Source organism: Gossypium hirsutum, chromosome D13, assembly GCF_007990345.1.
Source record: "Gossypium hirsutum isolate 1008001.06 chromosome D13, Gossypium_hirsutum_v2.1, whole genome shotgun sequence".
Classification (NCBI taxonomy): domain Eukaryota; kingdom Viridiplantae; phylum Streptophyta; class Magnoliopsida; order Malvales; family Malvaceae; genus Gossypium; species Gossypium hirsutum.
Window position 1 is genome coordinate 9,704,401 of NC_053449.1, and position 22,195 is coordinate 9,726,595.

A 22,195-nucleotide genomic window follows, 5' to 3' on the forward strand; every position below is an offset into this window, starting at 1 on the left:
GTATTAGTGGTAGTAGGTGAAGTTTAGGTCAACCTACTGTTTTGTCAAGATTGTAAACTTGTTTATGTATTGGCTTTGGGCCATTTTTGAAGTTCAATGAATGAATTCAACAAGTTTTCATCCATATGCTCTCCATTTTTAGTTTTGCTTCAAAATCCATTTGAGTTTTCTGCTTTGTTTCTTCTACAAGTCACGAGACTTGCTACACAAGCATTCTGCTGAAGCTTGCTGCTGCTGCCTCTTGCTCCAACAGTTCATCAACTGATTCAATGTCCTTAACCTTTGACTTTGACTCTTTGAGTGCCTTCACTTCTTCTAAAGCTGTCTAACAGTCGACAGAGTATTTGTACGTATAGTATCTTTCTTTTTTCTTTAGTTTGTACAAATATATGTTCCATGTCGTAAAAGTTGGCTTGCCTGTATAGCTAGGTTTCTGCCTCTCTTGTACAAATAATAATTGTATGTTAAGGAGTGTCGATGCGTTTGATGAAATTCTGCAAAGGTTTAGTTTAAATTATCGCTTTCATCCCATCCATTACTAAGGCCCGCTGGAAACCTAACTTGAAGGACACTAGGCGCTTTCCATTAAGGGGTTAATTAGCAATGTATGTCGATTTTGAAAGATAATGGGGAAATAAGTTTACTTTTTCGATACAGAAATAGATTGATTTTGAAGAGAGAAACAGAAATATATAACACAAATGATAAATATAAAAAATATATAATTTCATTATATAATTACATATTTATTATTTTATTTATATAAATAAAAGAGTTATTAATTAAAAAGATGAATTAAAGAACTTGAAAACAATATATTTATTAATTATTAATTAAAAATTAAAATAATATGAAATAAAAAATACAAATGTAAATGGGAGAGGAATCAAACTTGAGACTTAAGCATAGCAGAAAACCTTCGTGCAAGACATGTTTTCTATTTCTCTCTTCAAAATCGACTTATTTTTTAAAATATCGAGAAATTCGCTCTAAATCCCTAATTATTTTTTAAAAACAACATTTTCTTCAAATTTTCCCTTTGATTAAGACCCAATTTCATATCTACATTTTTTTCACTCAATTTTTATTTTTATTTTTGGTATACCAAAATTCATAACACCCACTTAAATACATATAATTCTTAAAAAGTAAATAATATTTATTAGAAACAATTATATTATTAAAAGTAAAATAAATCAAAATAAGAAATTTTTTATATGAACAGATGTTTTAAAAGATATTTTAAGCTAATTTTTTTAAAGTAATGACATGCATTATCATAATAAATTATTATTATTATTTTTGATAATTTTACAAAGTTAGTATTATTGAATTCAAGTGCAATTAAAAGCTTTATAATAGTAAGGTTAGTGTCTTAAACTTTTAAGTGATCAAGTTTGAATCATTCCGTGTAAACCATGAGCACTTAAGCAAGGATTTCAAATCTTATAAAAGAAAAAAACCTAATGTAGGGAGAGATTATCCATCATTTAAGAATTTAATCCAGTTGGATTTTAAATTTAATTGGGATACAAGATATAGAAATTTATTTACAAATGATAGGAGGAGAATGTAGCATAAGGTAAGTGATGAAGAAAAGAAGAGGGAAAAACAGTAACTTGTTCCATATATTATGGGCTGAACATACCAAAAGTAGCCGCTGGTTAGAAGAAGAAGAAGGAGGTATTCGCCAAAACAACATGCTATAAAAAGTAACTGCCTCTTTCCTTTTAATCTCCTTATTTTCCTCCCTCTACCTTCATTAATATTTATATGCCTCATCTAACCCTAAGTTTTTCGCTGTTCTCTGTGTGTTTATGTTGTAGGAATGAGTTGGAAGAGTAAGGCGTGGGCTGTTGCCGCCACTACTGTTACGGCAGCTGAAGTTTCCAAGGAAAAAAAGCTATGCCTATGGAGCTCAGCTAAGCACCACCACCAAGCTGCCATTAATAATGTGGTGGGATCCTCACAAAGGGAGAGACCATCATCACCAGCAGCATCCACTTGTTCAAGGAGGAGAGACAGGGAAGAAATGCGCCATCAATCTGAAGAATCACTTAGAACAATTATGTACTTAAGTTGCTGGGGACCCAACTGATCATAACCATAACAATGGGAAATACAGTGAAAGGATAACCAGAAGGAAAAAGAGGGATATTTGTGCATTTTATATACAGTTTGTATACATGGAGAGGGTGGGTGACTGACGTATTAATGTATGGTTTAAATATCCTTATAGCTTCAAATCAAATGCAAAGAAAATGATGGTTTTTCATCTGCCAAACCAATCATAACATTATCTAAGGATATATCAAAGTTTTCCCTTTCTTTTCTTTTTCATGCAGAAGGGAAGAAACTTATTATACATATTAATTTCAGAGTGAGTACTATGCACAATAGTAGGTTTCTCAACCTCTTTTTCTTTTAATTTGAAACATAGTCAGGTTATTGGGTTATAAGACAAGAAACTTTTGCATGTGTAGTAGACCATTACAACCAATATATAGAGGAGAAAATACTTAATTAGGCAAGTAGGTGTAAATTAATGAATAGTTGAGGGCTTTCGGGTTTTAATTTTATCATTTGTAGTTGTAATGTGTGGATCTCTTTCTTATTTTTTTGTATATGCTTTATACGAATTTTGTTTAACTTTTTCAAATTAATTTGGTTTTTATGTTCGATTTTTCATCTTTCCAATTTTGTATGTATAGAGTATTATCCAATTTATTATGCTAGTAAGTAGAATTGAAGATGTTATAAATATGTATTTTTTTTAATTTGCTTTATTATATCTTGTATATTACAACCTCAAATACATAAAATTATATTGGGAATTCTTATTTAAGAATGCACGTGAAGTATATGAGTCACAAAATGAGAGTGGTAAGTAACGTTTATAATCTTCAAGAGTTTTAAAATAAAATATCAATATAAGTTTTCATTTATGAGTTCAACACGAAATTTCTATGAATGCAAATTCATCACTTTTACTTTTTCTTTTTTCTTTTTTTGAAATAAAACATTTTTAAAATTTTTCAAGACCAACCATAATTCTATGGGTAAACTATCAAATAATCACTTTTGTTTTATCTCGGGTTATATTTTAGTCATTTATGTTTGAAATGTTACATTTTTAGCCACTCACATTAAAGTTTTGTAACATTATAGTCACCAAACCGTTAATTGTCATTAACGGTATAAAGGTAAGTTGACGTGGCACATTAAATCATTATTTCAAACAAAAATTTTAGGTTAAATTATATAATTGGTCTCCATATTTTTTTCGTTTTGAGCAATTTAATTTCTTCTTTTATGTTCTTTTAACTTTCTTTTTCTTTCTTTCTTTATTTTCCATTCTCTTTTGCTTTTACCTTTGTTTTCTCCCCTTCTTCATCTCTATTTTCCACATAATTAATTCAAAGAAATGAGATTTCAAACATGAGGCATCTGGAAAATTGTTTTGCTTGAATGATCTAATAATTAATTCAAAGAATTGGGATTTCAAACATGAGGCGTCTGCAAACCATGCCAAACAGTCAACTCAAGGTTACTTGTTAATGTGTAACATTTAACCATATGATGGATTTAAGAGCCTCGTTGCACGAAAATCATTTGAGGCAACTCTTAAAACCGCAATTAGAATATGGAGAAGGAATGAGGGAACATAAAAGAAGAAGAAAAAAAAGAAAGTTAAAAGAACATAAAAGAGAGAGAGAAGGGAAGAAAACTAGAGAAGCATAAAAGAATGAAAAATAAAATAAAAAAGTTAAAAGAACATAAAAGAAAAAAATTAAGTTGTTCAAAACAAAAAAAATATAGGGACCAATTGTATTATTTAACCTAAAATTTTTGTTTGAAATGATAATTTAATGTCAAATTACAGTTTCCTAAATAAGGAATATTGTGTGTGTATTATCTAGGATTCTGTAAATACTTCAATAATTGTTATCCCTAACTTTAAGGTTGTTTTTAGGGTCAACATTTCTAGAATTAATTTGTTTCCTAGTATAGAGTTTCCTAAGTTAGCTCACTATGTGTATATATATCAGTGTAATTTCTTGTGAATATTTTTAAGCCTGATTTTAACATAGTATCAGAGCCATTTTTTAGCTCAATTTTTGGGATTTTTTTATTATTTGTTTGGCAACTTTTTCTTATTCCCGATCAACCCTCAAGCCTATAGAATTTGTTCAAAAACATGGCTGAAACTGTCAAAACCAATAACACGGGGGTATCTCAGAAGTCTCAGTGAACAACTCAAACCCAACAAGTGAGTTGCAGAACATCCAAGCACCCTACAGGTTAAATGGGAAGAATTACCTGAAGTGGTTTCAACTGGTTCGCACGTTCTTGAAGGGAAGAGGAAAGCTGAGTCACCTACTCGGAACTGGACCTAAAGAAGGAGATCCTAAGCTTGGTGCTTGGGATGAACAATACTCTACGGTAATGTCTTGGTTATGGAACTCTATGATGCCAGAAATCAGTGATACATGCATGTTTCTTAACACAACTAAAGAAATATAGGAAGCTGTGAAGCAGACTTATTCTAAAGTTTGAGATACTGCCCAAATTTATGAAATCAATACTAAGATTTCATCTACCAAGCAAGTAAGTCGGTCAATTACGGAGTATCCAAATCTGTTGCAAAGCTTATGGCAAGAGATGGATCACTACCAATGTATTCAGATGAAGTGTAGTAAAGATGCAGCACTCCTGAAAAGGTTCATTGAAAAGGATCGAATTTATGATTTTCTTGCTAGATTAAATGTTGAGTTTGATGCAGTAAGAGTTTAAATACTTGGAAAAGAGGATTTACCATCACTAAATGAGACAAATTACGATTGTTTGTGGTGAGAAAGGAAGAAGATGAGTTATGATTGAGAATAGTTAGGTGGATAGTTCAGCCTTGCTTACAAAAGCTGTAAATGATAGGAGATTTGGCCTGAAGCAGCCAACTAGCAAATATAGTAGGCAGACAGAACTTACAAGGCCTATTAACAGGGATTCCTTATGGTGCACCTACTGTAAAAAAACCTCGTCACACTAAAGAAAGATGCTAAAAACTCTATGGGAAGCCATAGACAACGAATAAAAAAATTTCAGAAAAAAGTGGACAACCAAAGGGACAAGGGCAAACACATACAACAAGACAGTTGGCTGGAGAAGAGAATTCTTAAGAATCATCTATTGAGTTCAATAAAGAAGAAATTGAAAAGTTAAAGAATCTGCTGGGATCATTGGAAAAATTTTCTTCAACAGGTAGTTGTAGTTTGGCTTTTTCAGGTATATCCTCTTCTTAAGATTCTAAAGTCTTGGATATACCCACCAAAAGTTCTTAAGTTATTGACTTAGGAGCAACAGACCACATGACCCATTCCTCATAAAAATTTGTTTTATATACACCTTGCCCTAGTAATAGAAAGATAATAGTAGCCGATGGTTCTATGATCATAGTGGCTGGTCAACGTGATATTGTTATAAATAAAACTCTTACTCTTAGAAATGTCCTCCATGTTCCAAAACTGTTTACCAATCTTCTATCCATCCAAAATATTACCAAAGACTCTAATGGTAGTGTGGTTTTCTATCCCAATCGATGTGTTTTTCAGGAACAAAATACGATGAGGATGATTGGACATATTAAGGAAGTAAATGACCTATACTATCTTGAAGAATCCAGTGGACAAGTTAATGCTCTGAATCCCCCACATTTATCATTCATCTCAGAATCTGTTAAAACCAATAAAGACCAAATTTGCCTTCATCACCTCCGCCTTGGTCATCCATCATTTCATTTAGAGTCCTTAAAGTTATGTTTCCTTCATTGTTCAAAGGGTTAACTGTTCAAAAATTCCATTGTGATGTTCATAAACTTGCAAAACATAAACGTATCTCTTTTTTGGTAAGAAATAAAAGAACATTTACTCATTTTACTCTTATTCATGGTGATGTTTGGGGACCATCCACTATTTCAAACATTTTTGGGGCTCGATGGTTTGTATCCTTTATTGATGATTGTACCTGTGTGTTTTGGATATTCCTTTTAAAATAGAAATCTGATGTAAAGTCTATCTTTCCAACCTTTTACAATATGATCAAAACATAATTTGGTGTTGAAATAAAAAGGTTTAGGTCAGACAATGCCAAGGGCTATTTCAATCAATTTCTCTCACCATATTCTAAGAAAGAGGCATTATACATGAGTCATCTTATGTTAGCACACCCCAACAAAATGGTGTTACCGAAAGAAAGAATGGTCACATTTTAGCTATTACAAAAGCCCTCTTGTTCTAAAAAAAATGTCCGTAAGCAATACTGGTGAGAGGCTATTTTAACTACTACTTATATGATAGATAGATTGCCTACAAAAGTCCTTGAATCTCAAAGTCCTATGTAAGTTCTATCAAAATTCTTTCCTAATTTCAATACTTCAAATAACCTTACTCCAAAAATATTTGGTTATGTTGCCTTTGTACATGTACATTCTTAAAATAGGGGAAAACTTGATCTACAAGCTGTCAAATGTGTCTTTCTCGGTTATTCTTCCACTCAAAAAGGGTACAAATGCTATCATCCTGCCACAAAAAATATTATGTACCAGCTGATGTTACTTTTATAGAACAAGAGAATTAATTTACTAGTCCTTATCTTCAAGGGGATCTCATTAACAGAAGATAATGACAGAGAATTCTTTCTCCTTGATTTTCCAACTCCTGCCTAGTCAAACACTCACACTCAATCCTTTACCCAGCCAAACACCCAGTCCTTACTTGCCAACCAGCCCGCCCAACCCAAAACAAAGCCTAATACACCCAAATTACAAGAAGGGATTTAGGATACTACTCGTCCTTTACTGGTTTACTCAAGGAATAAGGCACCGGTGCAAGTTCAATCATCTTCTTCTTCTATACAACTTACTACTATACAACCCGAGGTAATTGTTGAACCTACTTTGAATATTAATACTGAAACTACTGAAAATTCAGATCAGAAGGACTATGATTTTCCCATTACTATTAGAAAAGGGACTAGAGCCTGCACAAGATATTCCCTGTACTTATTCACGTCTTACTAAAATTTGTCTTATAAGCACAAAGTCTTTCTTACTAGCCTGAAATCCATCTCCATTCCCAAAATTGTATCTGAGGCATTAGATGATGAGAATTCGAAAAATTCCATGAAGATTAAAATGGAAGCCCTTAAAAAAATAAGACATGAGACTTGGTGAAATTACCGAGAGGAAATAAACTAGTAGGATGTTGATGGGTGTTCATAGTGAAATATAAGTCAGATGGTTCTTTGGAGAGATACAAAGCAATATTGGTAGCTAAAGGGTACACTCAAATGTATGGAATAAACTACCTTGAGACATTTGCTCCTGCTGCAAAGATGAACTCTGTGAGAGTGTTGTTGTCACTAGCTACCAATCGAGGCTAAAAATTACAGCAATTTGACATCAAAAATACCTTTTTACATGGTGATATTGAGGAGGAAGTCTATATGGATGTTCCACCAGGATTCGGTCTAAATACAAGACAAGTAGTTTGCAGACTAAAAAAGGCTTTGTACGGACTAAAATAGTCCCCGAGAGCTTGGTTTGGAAGGTTTACCAAAGTAATGCTCAAGTTGGGGTATAAACAGAGCCAATGAGATCACACTCTATTTGTAAAGCACTCATCTTCAGGGGAGTGACTACTTTATTAGTCTATGTAGATGCCATTATACTGATTGGTGATGATCTGGAAGGAATGGAAAATTTTAAAAAATGCCTAGTAAAAGAATTTGAAGTCAAAGAACTCGGTAAGTTAAAATATTTTCTTGGTATTGAAGTGGCACATTCTTAGGAAGGAATCTTCATATATCAGCAAAAATACATAATTGATTTGTTAACAAAGACGGGCAAGTTGGGATGCAAACCAACAGAGACGCCTATAGAGGTTAACCACTGACTTGGAGATGTACTAGAAGATATAGTCGTTGATAAAAGTTCATATCAAAGACTTGTGGGGAAGCTCATCTACTTGTCATATACTAGACCAAATATTGCCTATGTAGTCGGTGTTGTAAGTCAATTCATGCACAACCCCAAAAAATCACATCTTAGAGCCGTGTATCATATTCTACAGTACTTAAAGGGCACACCAGGCAGAGGAATTTTATTTAAGAAAAGGGAGAAGTTAACCCCTGAAGCCTATACTGATGCAGGTTATGCAGAGTCTATTGTTGATAGAAGATCAACCTCGGGCTATTGCACTTTCCTAGGAGGCAACCTTGTGACTTGGAGGAGGAAAAAATAGAATGTTGTGGCTAGATCTAGTGCAGAAGCTGAATTTAGGGTGATGGCACTCGGGATTTGTGAGCTATTATGGCTGAAAATCATTTTGGAAGATTTGAAGATCAAGTGGGAAGGTTCAATGAAGTTTTATTGTGATAATTAGTCTGCTATCAATATTGCACATAATCCAGTTCAACATGATCGTACGAAGCATGTTAAGGTTAATAGACATTTTATAAAAAAAAGCTTGATAACGGCTTAATTTGCACTCCGTTGTGTCCACTGATGGTCAACTGGCAAATATACTTACCAAAGGACTGTCCAGGAAGTTCTTTCAGAAACTAGTAAACAAGCTGAGAATGGATGATATCCACTTTACAGCTTGAGGGGGAGTGCCAGATTACAGTTTCCTAAATAAAGAATATTGTGTGTGTTGGCTAGGATTCTGTAAATATTTCAATGATTGTTATCCCTAACTTTAAGGCTGTTTTTAGGGTTAACATTCCTAGAATTAGTTTGTTTCCTAGTATAGAGTTTCCTAAGTTAGGCTCACTATGTGTATATATATCAGTGTAATTTCTTGTAAATATTTTTAAGCTTGATTTTAACATTTAACGTATCACGTGAGCTTACCGTTACACTGTAAAATATAATTAATGGCTCAATAATAAATATTACAACATGATAATACAAGTGACTAAAATGTAACCTGAATGACTATTTTAATTGTCTATCCTAATTTTATTTATACACAAAAATATAAAAATATTATCCCTTATAAGTGTGATTGGTTAAAGAAAAAAATACAACTAAAAATATATATAAAAATAAAACAAAAATGAATATGTGGGTGAAATCATTGCCTGTCAAACCTGATTTGACATTGGGATGAAAAAGGAAAGATGCTTTTCTTTTTTATTTATTATTAGATTTTGAATAATTTTGCAAGAGGGCCACATGGGTGGATGTTATTTTAATGCCCCAAAAGTAATATATGTTGTTTACATCATAACATTTCATCAAAAACAGAGCACACTCCATGAGCTCATCTCGATATTGTATTTTTCGAACCTTTCAATCCATTCTTTCTAAGCAAAATTAAGGCTTATTTTCTACAAAAAAAATATATTTATATCAAATGATTACATGGAATCAAAAAATGAATAGACATCAGCGTTGCACTGTCATTTTCCAACAATGAAAATTAAGTAACCATGAAAGTTGAATGCCAAGAAAACAAAACAAAAATATGTGTGTTTTGCTTGCAAGCATATGTTATTAGACGTTAAGGAGCTTTCAACAACAGTGACAACTCAAACCACATCCCCAAAACTGATATAATAACTTAGTTTAATATTTAATTCCTACCCCATATCCATTTACGAACAAAATTCCACCCTTGTTTCAACTTTTTATTTGCTTCTATGTATTGAACTTGACAAACATAGACAGATCCAAGTGTGTGTGTAAAGCCAAAAAATATGATGGGTGTTGAGGAGGAGAAATCTGAAGGTGAAGGGAAAGTTTGGAGTCTTTGTAGGATGCCAAAGTTATGGCAGATGAGTAGTGGCAATGGGAATGGCTCATCTTCATCTTCATCATCATCAATGGGGAACAACAATGTTTACCAGCAAACCCCAAGTAGTGAAAGATCAGCTGTGACTTCTTCAAATGCATTTTTTTCTATGGCCAAATCTTTGCTTCCTGCTCGAAGAAGACTTAGGCTTGATCCTTCCAACAAGTTATATTTTCCTTGTAAGTTTCTCACCTTTTAACTGGATGGGGTTTTGAAGTGAAGTTTTTTGGCTTTTATGATTTGGTTTCCGTTGCATGATCCTGTTCTGTTTGTGGAACTGAAAAGGGGTCCTTTTACTTATTGCAAATGCGTTTCTGCTCAAGTGATTCAATTGCTAAAAGTGAGATTTCATGGCTAGTGATGTGCTATAATTGCCAGTAAGTTAATTTGAGTAACTCAATCTGGGTGCATGAGGTTGAATTTTGTGGTTTCTGTAGATGAACCAGGTAAACAGGTCAGGAGTGCCATTGACATTAAGAACACTAGCAAGTCCCATGTAGCATTCAAGGTATGGAACATGTCCTTATTATTGTCTGATGTGTGGTAAAAACATGTTGCTACTGGTTCTACATTGATTCAAAACATCTAATGAGTGAGAGCTTTGTGGTTCCTTCTACAGTTCCAAACAACTGCACCAAAGAGTTGTTACATGCGACCTCCGGAAGGTATACTTGGTCCCGGAGAAAGCCTTATCGCAACCGGTAATCCATCAACTTAAATAACCCCTTTACTACTTTCTATGCGTCGGCAGAAGAACACTGATTGATTTATGGTTTTAATGAGTTGTTTTTTCTGACGAACAGTATTCAAGTTTGTGGAACCACCGGAGAACAATGAGAAACCAATGGAAAAAAAGAGCAGGGTTAAGTTCAAGATCATGAGCTTAAAAGTGAAAGGAGAAACAGATTATGTCCCAGAACTGGTATAATTCTGCAGATACATTTAGAACATACAATTTCTTCATGTCAAATAGTGAAACTGAAAATGTGTGGTATAACAATCTTGCAACAGTTTGAGGAGCAGAAGGATGAGGTCACAGTTGAGCAGATATTACTTGTAGTTTTTCTAGACCCAGAACGTTCTTGTCCTGTAAGTAATCAAAACATAATCACAACTGGATTACTTGGTTTATTCGTAGTCTGTTTCTAAAATAAATATCGGTCTCAAAGGCACTGGAAAAACTAAAACGTCAACTGGCGGAGGCAGAAGCAGCACTGGAATCGCGGAAAAAGCCACAAGAAGAGACGGGACCGCGTATCGTAGGGGAAGGACTGGTTATAGATGAATGGAAAGAACGGAGGGAAAGATACCTAGCTAAGCAGCAGGTCGAAGGTGTTGCTCCTACTTAGCAATTACCAACTCCATTCAATCTTTTCCATTGCTTTCTGTTTATGTTGTCATATGTGGTAAATTTGAGCTGAATTCCATTTGTTCAACGACTGTCATGTCCCCCAATTTATTGTAGATATTGGGGTATATAAGTAACAAATTTGTGGAATTTGGAAGAACCATGTCACGTTCATTATGGTTTTCCTTTAATTTTTTTGTTAAAGTGCACTCATAAACTTTGCTACTTCAGATTTTCAAAGAGTTATATAGTTCATCCTCTCTCTCTCATGGCCCAAACTGGACTTATCATATAACCATTGGTTCACAACATAGGCACTTTCAATTAAAGCAGAAAAGAATTATTTTTTATTGAAAAAAAGAGAGGTCTCACGTAGATCCAGTAAAGTCATGAACAATGTAGCGCCTCAAGTAGGTTCACCCTGGGAAACAGGGTCTTGAGGAAATCTACATCTCAATGAAATGGATCACTCATCATGGACCAAGTTCTAAAACATCTATTGTTTAAAACATGTCTACAGGCTCGGGAATAAAACAGCTTTCTCAATCAAGAATCTTCAGAAGCAGAACTGGCATTTTAAAGCTTGCATATAAATCCTCATTGCCAAGATCCATTAAGCAAAAAAGTAACTTTTTTTTCTTATTATAAATGGTGGGTTGCTGGCTCATATCAAGAAATTCAACCATTTTTTTTACTTATTTGCTTCATCGATTGCTCTCGGAAGCGCGGACAAAATAAAAGTAATCATCACCAGCACAACTTTAAAAAGAAAAAAGAGATGGGGATGTAGCCCCGATTTGACACAGAAGAGCCATTGGAAGAGAAAGGCTGTTCCGCAACACGTAAAACGGCATGGTTTTAGCACCAACAATGAGGCATTTTTCTTCAAATCTAAACATCAGATAAGCCCGGTAGAGTTTGTGCATATATTACTTTTGACATCATAACAAATGGAAAACAATGGACAAGGGTGGAAGCTCCAAGACGAGAATATGAACAACAGAGGCGCTCTTCTATCATTTATATACAACTTTGAAACAAACCCTAGTTAACTACTTCAATAAAACTACTTGGGTGCTGGGCTCACCGTCAACTTAGCTCATACTTTTCTTCATCACTAAACTTTTAGACTCACAATTTCTTATATTTGGGCCTTGCAAATTTGATGATTAAGGTTTTCAAAATTATATCAGTCGTGAAATATGTGAACTATTAATTCATCGGTTTGATTCAATGTGTTGAATTGATTTAGTTAAATAAATCATTAAATAATTTAAAAAATTAAATTATATTTAATTGATTTGTACGGATTCTAGAGTTAATTAATTTAATGTCGTTTTGAAATACGGATATTTTAATCAATCTGGTCTAATTCAAACAACTTTACTGATGATTATATCAATTTCATCATGAAATTTCAATATTTCAAACATATTCAACTTAAACCTAAATTATCCACCTTTTAAGGCCCCCCAATTTTTTTTAACAAATTTCTTTTCTTTTCTTAAGAACACATATAAGATTCGTTACAACAAATAGAATAATTGTAATCTCACGATTAATTACTTCATTTATGAATTTTATAGTAATAGAAATATATATCTTATTGAAATAAAATTTGTAACTTGCTATCATCTTGTCTAGTGAGCAAGGATTTATCTTTATGGAAAAGATAATTCATTCGGATCCGCATGAAACTCCAACTCTATTGCATTGTCATAATGCATGTATATTTGAAAGAGGATAGCAATCCTCCTTGCTTCTCTCATGGTACAATCCTTTTCTCACTGAGCTCCTTTTTCCTTGATTTATAGAGACAAAATGTAATGTAAGACTAAGATTGGGGCCAACAATTAATCACGGAAGAAAAGACTCATTGAGTCAGGATCACTAACTAATACTAATAGAATAGAACTAGAACTGATCCAAACTTAAATCGACTCAAAACCAAATAAACTCAACCCAAATAGTAAAATAATCCTATCCTAAAACAACCTAACTCTCAAATTGAGTTGATGGAAAAATTTTAAAATCCAAATTACCTTGATTTAATAATTCACCCAAACCGTCCAATTGACCATCTGCGTAAAATTCTTTTTCCGCTGTTTCCTAAGGGCCAGTTCTTCATTGCTTTTGAAAAGTGCTGTGGAAAAGTGCTTTTGAGAAGTGCTTTTGAAAAGTTTGGTTTAAAATTTGAGTGTTTAGCATTGCTATCAAAAAGTGCTTTTGAAAAATAAAATGTCCATTTTAGAAATGTTATTATCAAGTAACAAATATGCATTTAAATAATATTTAAATTAGTTAATATTATTATATTTTAGTAATAAAATAAAAAAAATTATTATAACTTGTTGTTAATATTTTAATATATAAAATATAAATTGTAAATATTTTTAAGCAATAAATATTAATTATTTATAAAATTTAATTAAAATATATAAATTATATTTTAAATATTTAAATATTTGTAATTAGTATTTTTAAAAAATATTTTATATTTTTAATTAATAATTTTAACACAATTGTAATTAAACATCAAGAAAAAAAAATACTATATTATTGGAGGGATGAAAAAGTAATTAAGCACAAAAAGTGCTTTTAAGAGAGGAAAAGCTAAAATTTTTAACTTCTCCTTTTCAAAAATACTTTTCAAAAACACTTTTAAAAAGTTAAAAATTTCAGCTAAAAGCAGCTTATTCTTCATAATTTTTTTTTAAAAGTGCTTTTGAAGTCAAAAGTACCTTTTTTAAGCAATGAAAAACTGGCCCTAAAATTCCTAATCCTAGAAAGTGTGTATGCATCGAGCTTGCTGATGTTGTCTATTTGATCTTTCTTTTTTCTTCGTACTCGTTTTACTTCTCCTCATGCTATTTCTTAATGTAGGGTAATATTTTTCTCTTTATATACATATGCCAATGTTACAGCCATTATTGGCTACGAATTCTTCCTTCTTGAATCATTAACACAAATATCAAGGTTTCCCATGATACACTTGTCATTAACAGTTTCTTCTCTGCAAGGCATGAAGAACATCAGATTTGAGGAATGATGCCATCCCGATATTGTATGGTTGCTGTTGTGTCAATATGTCATAGCAAGCAAAACACAAAAGAGGGGAGAAATACGCTACCAAAACCAAAACCATGAAATGAACCTACATGATACAAAATTATTTTCAGACAAAAGATCAATGTCGTTACAGTAGATGTGTGAAACCGATTCACTGTCCTCACACTATCATCCATGTCAAATGCCGGTAACCAACCCACTTGGCAGCAAGATTGATTCCGATAGCCAAGGCTGCACCTAATAATGGCATTGGAAGCCGTCTCTCCATAGCAATACCTTCTGTTTCCTCCCGTACTTCTGAAAGCTTCTTTGAATGGTTAAAGATAGCTAACGCTAGATAAGAAGTGATCACCAAGATCCTAACCCAAGGTTCCCCGATGGCAGCCATTACAGCTGCAACAGGCAGTACTGATGTAACATCATCTCGCTTTTTAATTACACGCGAGAAACTATATAACCCCAATAATAGAGTCCAGTAGAGTGGCTCAGAGATATAGCCAGTCACGGCTGCATAGCCAATGAGACCGGATATTGTGAGCATATATGGTTGACAACTTATGGAGTTGGGAACAGTAGCTTCAGCAATGGCGAGAACCGCTGATGCAAGCACAATAATCACAGTAAGTTCTTTAACAGGGGCATATGCCACAATCCCAGAGTAGAAAGCTCTGACACTATAGATCAAAGTATCTATACACCTGATCATGGAGGTGATTGGATCCCCAATGAAATAGAAAATAAGGGCAAGTGCAAGCTTCAAGATGTACCCCACAAAACGAACAACACTAAAAGCAGCGTTTCTCCAATTAGATAGCTCTAACAAAACAGCCCTCCATGCATAGAGAAGGAATGCCACAGCTGCACATGGTTCAAAGAGAAAGTGGATTAATTAGCATTATGTTAAACTTTTTTATGGCAATTCTTTGCTTTATATGATTGTAATGGCGTGACCGAACGGTAGTAATACATGAAAACTTTAACAACGCCCTAAACTCGTTGGAACCTATGTTATGAATAGTTTTCATGGGATTTTCACTAATTACATGGTGAAATTCTAATACTCAGCTGAATAGGACATATGAAGAAGCTCACCAACAAAGAAAGGCCACCTAACAGGAGGATCAGGAGCTTCTTTGGTCAAGTATCGGAACCTCTCCGGCATTGTACTCTCTCCTCTTGCCAACCTCTCCGCTTCATCAACACCACCATATTCTCCTCCATTGCCAGCATTAGCATAAAACTTGGATTTTCGATTGAGAGAAAGCCCCAACCGTTTCCCAGAAAGTGAAAGGAAATTTGGGGCCGGCCTGGGAATGAAAGCTTGGGGTATTGAGGGAAATGAAGGGGGGTTTGATGACGGGATAGGACAGTGCGCCGAGAAATTGAAGAAGTTTTAAGAGGGAAGAGTGATGGGTTGAGTGAGAAGTTAGAAGCAATGGTTGGGATCGTCATTGAAACAGTGAGGTGGTTTAGGGTTCAGAAAGGTTTCGCCATTAGCAGAGGATTTGGGAACTGAGAGGTTTCGCCATTATCTTCAAGGTTTTGTTTTGGTAGCTTGGGCTACTTTCATCTCTGGGCTGTTTAGGCCCATAAAAACTTCGAATACAAAATTCTCCAAAATTTATGTACCTCTTGACATGTATTTCGCTTGTAAATATGTTACTTTTTTTGTCTCTTCTACATCATACTAATCAATCTAAAGAATTATAAACAACACTTATATAGGTAGTCAGCATATGTCAAGGTGCATTCTCAATGCCTTTAATATCTAATAATCAACTGCTACAAAGCTCTAGATAAGATGTTCGTAAATGGAGGGATTAGAAGTTATTAATGCACACCCTAAATTACTAAAACTGTGTGATGGGTGGAACACACAAATAGATTCTATAAATTTTTGAAAGATTGTTGGACTAAGAGCAAATGTCTAACACATCCAAACTCATGAATCCATATCTTAAACCACTTCATGCTTAGTTTTAGGTCTAGATATTGCATTTGTTACATTATTAGGCCTAGAATCTTAAGTGGTTTAGCCTAGTCACTTTCATTTCTGCAAAGGGTTTGATGGTGTAATGCTGTAAGTCTTGGTATATGTAGCTTGAGTTGATTGATTCATCATTATGACATTTTAAGTTGTACAATTGTATAACAATCGAATTTGTTGAATATGGATGGATCCGCCATTGAAAATTCAAGCAAATTTAGAGTCGAGTGTATAATTATGACCAAGATAACCAATGGGATAAGGGATCATTTAGGTATATCCCTAGAGCCACAAGTGTTGAGATTGAACTATAGCTTTTCGAGATAAGCTTTCCCTTGCTTAAACTCTTAGGGCTAGTTTGGTATTGTTATTGCGATGCAGAAGTGCTTTTGGAAAAGTTGCAGTTGGGAAAAGTGTTCCTTAAAAGAGCTATGGAAAAGTGTCGTGAAAAAGTGCTATTTGTTTATTTCAAGTGTTTGACATTATTGTCAAAAATTAAGGTTGAAAGTTAAAATATCTATTTTAGACATTACGTTGAAAAATAACAAATCCATATAATAACAATTACACAAGCAGTACAATCACTATTAAATTAGTTAATCAAATGATATTTAAATAATTTTAATTAAATTTATGTGTCATATATTAGATATTAATAATATAATAATAATTACTATTAGTTTAATAATAGCAATTATCATGAAATTTATGCATCTATACATTTTTAACATTACAAAAAATTAATGTTTATAATTTTGAATCAAGGATAAGAAAAAAAAACTGAAGTTGCATGATATTGGATATTTTGGTATGAGCTTAGAGTTCACCATAAAATAAGCCATTTAGAATTTAATTTTTTAGAACTCTATTTCAAACATAGGCTTGAATAAACACTTACATTACTCTTATCTACTCAAGTACAAAGTGAAGTAATGTAAGTCTTTTTTCACCCCTAAACAGCTAAAGTGAACAACCACTGCACTTGATACCAACTTCTCCATTTGAGTCAATAAACACTTCTTGAAAGTGTTTTTAGCTGAAAAATCAATATGTTTGGGATTGCTGCTTTTAAACTTCTAAATGCATTTTCAAATATGCCCTTAGTGTTGCTTGTTTGGTAATTAAGCTTAATAGTACTTGTGTTGTTAATTTTTTGCAAAATACATCTCATAATCAAACATTTTCCACGGTTGAGTATGACTCCTATTTCAGTCAAATTTGAGAAATAATCTTTTAGTTAAACTCTGTTTAGTTGTTTCAATCAAACACTAATTAGTCTAGATTATTTTATTATTATTTGACTTATGAATTTAGCCTATAAATAGGCTCTTTTACAACCTTAGAAAATACACCCATTAGAGATTAGAACTCATAATACGTTTAGAGAATTTTGTGTTTACGTTTTGAGGGTTCTTTGTTTTCAGGTTTTCAGGGTTTAGTTTTTATCTTTATCCTTTGTACTCTTCGTTCTTTTGTCATTATAATAAAATTATCTTTTCCCGTGGTTTTTTTATCCTCTTTGGAACAATTTTTTCGCGTTAGATTTGTGTGTTCAATTTCTCAATTTATTCCGTTTTTTTTACTTGTTACTTAATTGGGTAGATTCTCAACAAGTGATATCAGAGCTAGTTTAATTTTTAATAGATCAGCCCATTCAGAGATGACAGCAATAAGGTTTGAAATTGAGAAGTTCGATGGTGAGACAAATTTCAATCTATGGCAAGTTCGGATGATGGCAATTCTTGTTCAAACCGGCTTGAAAAAGGTTATTACCGGGAAAAAGCCTAAGAATCTAAATAAAATAGAATGGGAAGAGCTCGGTGAAAAGATCTTGTCTGCAATCCAGTTGTGCCTCGCAAATACGGTCTTGCAGGAGGTATTGATAGAGAAGACCTCATCCGCATTGTGGAAAAAGTTAGAAACTCTTTATGCGACTAAGTCTCTAGCTAACCATTTAGTGTTGAAACAACGTCTATTTACGTTCGTATGAACGAATGTGAGCTTCTTAGAGATCACATCAGTCAATTCATTACTCTTTTAAATGATTTAAAGAACGTTGAGGTTCATATTGACGATGAAGATCAGTCTATGCTATTATTATGCTCTTTACCCCATTCATACAAGTCTTTCAGGGAGACCCTGATTTATGGCAGAGACAAACTCTTGTTCGAAGATGTGAATGGTTATTTGTAGAGTATAGACAAACTCGACAATGAGTTTGGTTTGGATAGCAAGGCAGATAGGCAAGCTTTCATTTTGGTAGCATCAAAGAAACGAGACAAAAGGTGTCGTTATTGTAAAAAGTTAGGTCACGTCAAAGCAGATTGTTATAAACTGTGAAATAAAATAGCTGCTGAGAATAACGAGGAAGATGTAGTTGATGCTAATTTGGCCGATAAAAGCGGTGATGATTTCTTGTTAGTGTCAACGAGCGATAACTCCAAGCTCACGTCTGAGTGGATCCTAGATTCGAGATGTTCTTTCCACATGTGTCCCAATAGAGAATGGTTCTCCATATACAGCTCGGTTAAAGGTGGAGTTGTGCACATGAGAAACGATTCATCTAGTAAGGTAATTGGTATTGGTACTATTAAAATTAGGATACAGATGGGACGATTAGGACACTCTCAAATGTCAGGTATGTACCTGATTTACGGAAGAATCTCATATCCTTGAGTATTTTAGACTTGAAAGGATGCAGAATCAACATCGAGTCGAGCGATATTAAAGTATCTCGTGGAGCTCTCGTTTTTTTAAAAGGTAAAAAAATCGACAGTATATATATTTTGGAAGATTCTAGAGTGACCGATGAACTCAGACGTCCCTCGTCTATTACGGAGTCGAATTCAACTAGTTTGGAGCGGAGGTAACTTGGTCATAGGAGGAAAACAAGTATGACCGTTTCATTGAAGAGAGGTTCTTTTTTTATGCAGGTTTTGAAAAGTTAAGGCACTGTGTTCGTGAAAATCAGACTCGGGTTAATTTTAATTCGGCAGTATACAAGTCAAAGGCTAAAGGTCTTCCAGTTTCTAAGCATAAATTCAACTCAATTAATTCTCTGCATAGTTCAAGATAGGCCTGTGGCGGGCTTTGGTAAAGATGGCATTGTGGAAATATGAGTCAAGGTGGAGATTTGTTGAGTATGACTCCTATTTCAGTCAAATTTGAGAAATAATCTTTCGGTTAAATTTTGTTTATTTGTTTCAATCAAAATCTGATTAGTTTAGATTATTTTATTATTATTTGACCTATAAATAGGCTCTTTTACAACCTTAGAAAATACATCCATTAGAGATTAGAACTCATAACACATTTAGAGAATTTTGTGTTTACGTTTTGAGGGTTATTTGTTTTTGGGTTTTCGAGGTTTAATTTTTATCTCTACCTTTTGTACTCTTCGTTCTTTTGTCATTATAATAAAATTATCTTTTCCCATGGTTTTTTATCCTCTTTGGAGAGGTTTTTCCACGTTAAATTTGTGTGTTAAATTTCTCAATTTATTCTATTTTTTTTTACTTGTTGCTTAATAGGGTTGATTCTCAACATCCACTTTAATTTTGCATTCTAAAACACTCATCAGTGAGCTACAACAATGGAGAATGAAGCATGCTTTTAAAGAAAGCAATCCAGTTGCTTATGTTTCTGGTAGGAATGGGGAGTTGTTATTTTAATCATTCGACTACCCACATATTTGATTTTGGATTTTATGTTATGTGTACTAGCTTTAGGGGCGAAATCAGAAAATTTTTTTTGGGTGGAATTAAATTGTATATTTTTGCGATAATAAAAATACAATTTTACCATTTGAATAGTCTATATATCTTTATAATTTTTAAAAAACTAAATGAATTTTTTATCATTTTTTGGTAGCCAAAGTACAATTTTACCATTATTAATTTAAAATTTTATAAACTATAAAAAGACTTGAATAGAAGATCCAAGTACCTACCAATACCTAGACTCCCCATGGACTAGCCCTAATTGTATTAAGGATCATTTGGTAAAAAAAAATCTTAGTACGTGATAAATGGAATCCTAATATAGTTAACTTCATATTTTAATATTTTGGATTTCAATTTTGTCAAATAATAAAACTTCAATAAGGCCAACAAGCTATTAATCTCGTTACAGGGGCAAAGCTAGAAATTTTTTTTAGGGGGGTCGAAATGAAATTTTAATTTTTAATAGTCTATATCTTTATAATTTTTAAAGGATTGAATTAAATTTTCATAATTTTAGGGGGCCAAAGTGTAATTTTACCTCTACTAATTTAAAATTTTAAAAATTTCTAAATGACCAAAATAACGATTTTTCATTTTAGGGGGCAGGTCCCCTGCTAGTCCCCTGGATTCGTCTCTGTCTCATTATAACTTTTATGTGCTCAAGTAATAGCATGTTGTATTGGGTTGAATCCCAAATATACTATTTCTTCCTTTAAGATTATATCTATGTTCAAGTTTTAACACGCTGTGTTTGCGTTCAATGCTAGGGAAGCCCTTCATTAAGCTTTGTTTGTACCCCAAAAGAAACCTTTTTTCTTAAAAGTTTAATTTAATAATTGACCCTCAAATCATGCCTTTTTTTAAGTTAAGTTTTTAAATTCTTTTTATCGAATTAAATACCTAAACTTTATTTTTTATAGTCAACACTAGCCACTGCCGTTATATCTATTAAAAAAACCTTCTACATCTAATTAAGAAGCGAGATGTAATTAAAATAAAATTAAATCAAATAATATATTAATATTAAATAAATTAAAAAATATCCCTCTTTCTCCCACCTTCTCCTATTTCATTGCAGAATGCAATAGTGGATATGGGAAAATCAAGACTATAAAACTACTTCGATTGTAGTGCTCAGAGATGACCATTGATGTTTTCCTTTTTCAAATTGTTTCCCCATTGATAGATAGATAAAACTCTAAAGATGAGCTTTTAGTAATGTTGTTTTAAATTCAAAAAAAAAAGACCTCGGATGGGACAGTGAATAAGTTAAAGATTAATGAAAAAAACAAAAAAAAAATAAATAAAGGTATGATGTGTCACAATTTGGTTAGCTCGTGTAACGATATAGGTCAACATTGGTACTGAATTCGACAAAAAAAAGGTAAATTATACCAACAGTTACTCAACTTTGGGGTAGCTAACAAAACAGTCACTTAGGTTTCAATTTAGTCACTTAACCTTCAAAAAATAATAAAACAATCTTTTTAACCATTTTCCGTTATAGACGTAAGGGAAAAGTGACATGGCAGATGATAGATTCCTTATTGTCATTAATCATCGAATTGGCTAGTTAGCACCAATTTAAACAGCCCTTTTAGCACCAATTTAAGGTTTAGGCAGTAGAAGAAGAAAAAAGAAGAAGGAAAAGAGAAAAAATATAGATGCCGACCGTGATTTCGGTGTGCTATTATGAAAACCCAACCAACTTAAACACGTCTTAGTCCAATGACAACCCAGGTAGGAGGTATTTTGGGTGTAAGAAGTTTGGGAGTGGGTTTTGAAAACCATGTAGTTTCTTCACTTGGTTTGATCCACCATTGACACCCCGTTCACAAATTGTGTTGTTTGGGTCTTCTGAAAAAAGTGAGGACATTGAAGGATGTAAGGGGGAGTGAGAGAAAAACATAGGTTTTGATGCTTGTATTTGTAATATTGTTGCTGTTTTTTAAACCCTAAACCAACTTATGTGATAGTTGGTATTGTTGTTGTTAGCACTAAAAACTAGCTTATGTGGCTGCTGGTATATTGTTTTGTTATTCATTAATGGTGAGTGAAAGCTAGGGGTCCCAAATGTAATGGTTTGTAAAGGGTAGAAGTATGCTTACAGACTTGAAAGTTGAAATATGAATTGTAATATGAGAGTATTTAGTTATTGTAATGGTCTGGTATTCTCTCATATTTGTATTTCATTTCATTTGATTTTTTGAATGTTTAT

The 22,195-nt window shown here is 33.2% G+C and overlaps 2 protein-coding genes and 4 non-coding genes across 6 annotated transcripts; 1 reads left to right on the plus strand and 5 right to left on the minus strand.

Annotated features, from left to right (window-relative positions):
• Positions 1-9,581: 9,581 nt before the first annotated feature.
• Positions 9,582-11,373, plus strand: LOC107918624 (vesicle-associated protein 4-2). Its single transcript, XM_016848218.2, has 6 exons — positions 9,582-10,030; positions 10,289-10,359; positions 10,471-10,552; positions 10,655-10,773; positions 10,863-10,940; positions 11,021-11,373. Exons 1-6 carry the CDS (start codon positions 9,757-9,759, stop codon positions 11,198-11,200), a joined length of 804 nt encoding a protein of 267 aa, XP_016703707.1. The 5' UTR covers positions 9,582-9,756; the 3' UTR covers positions 11,201-11,373.
• A 191-nt stretch (positions 11,374-11,564) lies between these two features.
• On the minus strand, positions 11,565-11,680 carry LOC121226028 (small nucleolar RNA Z278). Its single transcript, XR_005923926.1, has one exon. It is a non-coding gene; the product is annotated as a small nucleolar RNA Z278 (small nucleolar RNA).
• A 34-nt stretch (positions 11,681-11,714) lies between these two features.
• LOC121226021 (small nucleolar RNA Z223) lies at positions 11,715-11,808 on the minus strand. The gene has a single exon (XR_005923921.1). It is a non-coding gene; the product is annotated as a small nucleolar RNA Z223 (small nucleolar RNA).
• Positions 11,809-11,859: 51 nt separating this feature from the next.
• On the minus strand, positions 11,860-11,952 carry LOC121226060 (small nucleolar RNA U36a). The gene has a single exon (XR_005923956.1). It is a non-coding gene; the product is annotated as a small nucleolar RNA U36a (small nucleolar RNA).
• Positions 11,953-11,981: 29 nt separating this feature from the next.
• On the minus strand, positions 11,982-12,125 carry LOC121226062 (small nucleolar RNA snoR134). The gene has a single exon (XR_005923959.1). It is a non-coding gene; the product is annotated as a small nucleolar RNA snoR134 (small nucleolar RNA).
• A 2,218-nt stretch (positions 12,126-14,343) lies between these two features.
• On the minus strand, positions 14,344-15,857 carry LOC107919396 (uncharacterized). Its single transcript, XM_016848867.2, has 2 exons — positions 15,361-15,857; positions 14,344-15,126 (listed from the first exon to the last, which is right to left on the minus strand). The coding sequence occupies exons 1-2, from the start codon at positions 15,428-15,430 to the stop codon at positions 14,429-14,431; spliced, it is 768 nt and encodes a 255-aa protein (XP_016704356.2). The 5' UTR covers positions 15,431-15,857; the 3' UTR covers positions 14,344-14,428.
• Between the last annotated feature and the right edge of the window lie 6,338 nt (positions 15,858-22,195).

What these genes read in the sequence shown, in the direction of transcription:
- LOC107919396 (XM_016848867.2), bottom strand. Translation starts at nt 15,430, where the DNA reads ATGCCGGAGAGGTTCCGATACTTGACCAAAGAAGCTCCTGATCCTCCT. An exon ending in TAGGTGGCCTTTCTTTGTTG is followed by an intron (nt 15,127 to 15,360) that starts GTGAGCTTCTTC and finishes AACCATGTGCAG; the next exon opens with CTGTGGCATTCCTTCTCTAT.
- LOC107918624 (XM_016848218.2), top strand. Translation starts at nt 9,757, where the DNA reads ATGATGGGTGTTGAGGAGGAGAAATCTGAAGGTGAAGGGAAAGTTTGG. An exon ending in CAACAAGTTATATTTTCCTT is followed by an intron (nt 10,031 to 10,288) that starts GTAAGTTTCTCA and finishes TGGTTTCTGTAG; the next exon opens with ATGAACCAGGTAAACAGGTC. An exon ending in AGAAAGCCTTATCGCAACCG is followed by an intron (nt 10,553 to 10,654) that starts GTAATCCATCAA and finishes TCTGACGAACAG; the next exon opens with TATTCAAGTTTGTGGAACCA.